Source organism: Plectropomus leopardus, unplaced genomic scaffold, assembly GCF_008729295.1.
Source record: "Plectropomus leopardus isolate mb unplaced genomic scaffold, YSFRI_Pleo_2.0 unplaced_scaffold29120, whole genome shotgun sequence".
NCBI classification, from domain to species: Eukaryota; Metazoa; Chordata; class Actinopteri; order Perciformes; family Serranidae; genus Plectropomus; species Plectropomus leopardus.
The window spans coordinates 1-4,043 of record NW_024631736.1 but is presented as its reverse complement, the minus strand read 5'-3'; the positions used below and the strand labels follow the sequence as shown (position 1 = coordinate 4,043).

The following is a 4,043-nucleotide window of genomic DNA, read 5'->3' as shown; positions in this document are numbered from 1 at the left end:
GTGCTTTACATTCTGCAAATATTTATCAAGATTATCTTACTACACTGCCAATTTCTTGCCCAAAATGTTGTCAGTAAGGTATTCTGAGGGCACGTTACGCCATAATGGCAAGAGTTTGTAAACAGGAAGTGGGCACCACACTGCCTCCTTAACAATAAAAATGGTTGCAGAACAGTAAAGCTAAAGATTCAATTACTGAGTTTTATATGTTTTCAGAAACATGTTTTAGCTTACTGTTTAACTGTAAATCAACATCTGGTCATTGCTTGACCATTATGCCTCAAGTTTTTCTACCTTTTGAGCAAAAGCATCCTTTTTTTTCTCTGTTTTCTGTGGTCATGTTGCACCAATTTGAAATGTATTTGGGCCTCCATACTGCAGAGAAGGCCTAGTTTTATGTCAGAGCCTTCTTTATATCAGTGAAATACTTCTTTAATTTTGCCGGAGCCGAGTACTTGAATTAGGTTATGGAGCCAACAGCAAACAATTAGTGACACAGTATTAGAGAGGAAATAGAGATGGAAACCCACTAAGTGATGTTCACAGGCTCCATTACCTTGTTTGCACACAAGCATAATTTAAAACATTTGAAAGAAAAAAAGAAAGAAGAGACATGCATGAGTTATTCCAAAAGACTGATAAATAACTCAGCTCTAGTACTTGAGTTATGTAAGAAGGTTATTGTTTTCATTTATTTGTAATAAAATCATTAAGCCTGCATGTAAGTATTCTCATCATCCTCAGCAGAGGAATGTTTAATGTTTTACTTTGGAGCCGTTTTCAGAGAGGAACAATTTGAAGCTTTGCAACTGAAAACTACCTGAAGCTGTTTTATAAAGTTTATCTTTTCCTTCTAGGAGCTGAAATGTATTTTATTCACCATATAAAAAAATCGTGTTTATCTAAATGTTTTTCTGCTTTAAAGGAACACATCCAGGAGATCTTCTCCACTTACGGCAAGATCAAGATGATTGAAATGCCCATGCACCGCATCCACCCTCACCTGTCCAAAGGTTACGCCTACGTGGAGTTCGAGACAGCCGAGGAGGCGGAGAAGGCCCTGAAACACATGGACGGAGGTGAGAGGAATTGGAGGAACGTGGAAGATTGAACAGATTGCATTACGTTCTTGTTAAGAGCAGTTAAGTAAGATTAATGAGTAACTGTTGAAAGCAGTGAAGATGAGACGAGAGGCTGGCAGGCTGTTTGTGACACTAATATTTAAAATTTATGTCCTCATTTGTAATTCTGATATCATGCCAAACCTTCAGTGTTCCCAGTTTCTCGGATGTTTTTCTTTCAGGTCAGATTGACGGGCAGGAGATCACCGTCACGGCTGTACTGACTCCCACAGTGCGCCCTCCCCCCCGCAGGCTGTCCCCTCCACGCAGGATGCTTCCTCCACCAATGTGGCGACGCACTCCGCCTCGGATGAGGAGAAGGTAAACAGACTGTAAACAGCATGTGATGAGCGTCAATGCTGGAAATGGTGCTTATAATCCAGTCTCTATGCTTGACTGTTGGTTGCTGCGACCCTCAAAATCTGGGAATCAGATGAATTGGTGAGCTAATGTTTTATTTGCACTAGCTGATGTGTCTAATCCCCCACACATTCAGAAACTTGGTCTGGTAATTGTCAGTCTATCATTTTGTCTATGGCCATTGATAACACCTTGTGGATATTGAAAATTGAACTGAAAGGTTCCAGACTTGAGGCCTTGCAAACAAAGTCTGTTTTTCAGGGTCTTTAAAGGCATTGAATTCATTATTCTAAAAGTAAGGCCTTAACCCTTTGACACCTGAGTAAATTGGCTGATTTCTTTTAAAAACTTGGGAACTTTACCAAGAAATTGGTAAAAAGTCACAAGAAAAATTATCTGAGAATAACCACAAAAACAAAATGTAAAAAACAGAATAAAAAAAAAAAAAAAAAAAAAAGAAAAATAAGTTAAGAAACTGCTAAAACTGCTTTTCCTGATATTTTCCCTTTTTTTTTTTTATAGTATCTCAAAATCCCCCCTCAGAATATTTCTTTTCCACCCTGTACTTTATGTTTTTGTTTTTTTAAGAAATCAAACCAATTTTCTCAGGTTTCAGACGTGTAAATGCTAGTGAAAGATATCTAAATGCAGCTCAAGAAAACTGATGTCGATCCATGTGTTAAATGGTTAATTGTTATTTTAATGTCTTAAATCAATCTTTTAAAAGTCTTAAAAGTGCCCTGACATGATAATAAATAGATTAAAAATAGATTTTCATTAATCATGTTTTCAAATTTGGCACCTAGGTATGTGTATTTGGACTTAACAAACTGATTAGATTTTTGGTGGTCAAAGGTCAAGGTCAGTGTGACCTTGCATTTGTCTCATTCTTATGAGCATGAAACAACCACAGGGACTCAAGAATGGCTTGATAAGAATCGGTGGTTGAAGGTTCACTGTGATCTCATGAAACATGTTTTCTACATAACTCTAGAATTCATACACTAATTATGACAAAACTACGCAAAAATGTCAAATATGACAAAATGACAAAGTAATGACATTTTACATCCAAAAAAGTTAACATCACTGTGACATCATAATGTTCTGCAAAAAATACCTTTTTTAGCCATTGATTGAGCATTGTACTGTATCTCAGGAACAGAAGGGGACACATCTGGTCAGATACAGAATTTGTGACACTAATTTTGGGTGTCCACTTAAAAAAGTGCAGATTGTACGTTTCTTCTGTGCTGCTCGGGGGAAGATGTAAACTTAATATGCAACTTGACTGTTTCACGGAGGTGGTTATTCTAGTTCTACCTGCTTTGTCACTTTGTGTTACTTTGTCTCTCACCCAGGTCTCGGTCTCCACGGAGACGCTCACCAGTGCGTCGCAGGTCACGGTCACCAGGCCGCCGCCGTCACAGGTCACGCTCCAGCTCCAATTCTTCCCGTTAAGGGAAGAAACCCCCTCCTCCTCCTCCTCCTCCTTTGCGTCTCCTCTGGATCTGGTCCTCCGCTGTGTCTTTTTAGTCAGTGTGAACAAACATTACGGTTAATCAGAAACCACATAATGAGAGCATGGATACCAACATACAGCATTACTGTATTCCTGAGTCAGTTATTTCTCCCAGTGCTTAAATTAGTATGAAATCAGGTGAGCTGAGTGTGTTCACGTCAGACGCTGTCATCAGCTGGAATCACATGTGATTCTAGCGTCTGTGTTCTTATCGCTGAACCAGTAAGTTGACGAATGTCTTTAAGACAAAATCCACGTGGTACAGCCAAAATGTTCACTTTTAAATTTGAGTTACTGATTTTAAATGGTGCTGCTGTTTATATATATCAGTATTGCGTTCAACATTTGTCTGGCATTAGTTCTTACAGGAAATCGTAATTACAAAGGCAGCTACACAAGCGAGTCACGCCATGTTTAAGTCCCTCTCCAGACACGTTGTAAAGTGTGTGAAAATACTTCATGCCGATATTTTGTTTAACATCTGAAAATGCTGGAAGATCTACCGTTTCTCTGTCAGTCACTTAAAACTTGGTCTTACTAGAATAAAGTTTGGAAACTGATAGCCTTGAAAAAGGAAATAAAACCATTAATCTTAATTTATGTTTATTTTATATCTAAGTGTTAAGTTAACTTTAATTTGAACTATATTTACTTAATTTTGGGGAGTTGTCGCAACTTAAAAATGACAAGTGGCATAACCTTGTTCTTTCTTAGTGTTGGCAACATCAGTAAACCAAGTGAAGTTTGAAGATCTGCGAGTTTTGTTCAGTTAACATGTATACAGATATGAGAGTACAGATATAAAGCACAGCAAACCTGGTTTACTGAAGTTGCTAAAACTTTCAAGATTGATTTTAATTAAACTTGTCATTTTTAACTTGATACAACTTCATAAAGTTAAGCAAATCTTTGGTTGTGAAATTTTTTTTTAGTGAATGAGGGTTTTCGATACCAGTAAGCAGTGTGTGTCCGCTTTAGCAGATATCTGATTAAGACAGTCATTATTACATTGAAATTACAAAGAGGTCAAATGATTATTG

General features: G+C 37.6%; 1 protein-coding gene across 1 annotated transcript; it reads left to right on the top strand.

Annotated features, from left to right (window-relative positions):
* The first annotated feature begins 921 nt into the window (after positions 1–921).
* Positions 922–4,037, top strand: LOC121938310 (RNA-binding protein with serine-rich domain 1-like). Its single transcript, XM_042481574.1, has 3 exons — positions 922–1,079; positions 1,304–1,442; positions 2,843–4,037. Exons 1-3 carry the CDS (start codon positions 968–970, stop codon positions 2,940–2,942), a joined length of 351 nt encoding a protein of 116 aa, XP_042337508.1. The 5' UTR covers positions 922–967; the 3' UTR covers positions 2,943–4,037.
* The last annotated feature ends 6 nt before the right edge of the window (positions 4,038–4,043 follow it).

Excerpts from the sequence above, each read along its gene's own strand:
- LOC121938310 (XM_042481574.1), top strand. The coding sequence starts at position 968 with ATGATTGAAATGCCCATGCACCGCATCCACCCTCACCTGTCCAAAGGT. Across the intron at positions 1,080-1,303 it reads CCTGAAACACATGGACGGAG|GTCAGATTGACGGGCAGGAG; the intron begins GTGAGAGGAATT and ends TTTTTCTTTCAG. Across the intron at positions 1,443-2,842 it reads CCGCCTCGGATGAGGAGAAG|GTCTCGGTCTCCACGGAGAC; the intron begins GTAAACAGACTG and ends TCTCTCACCCAG.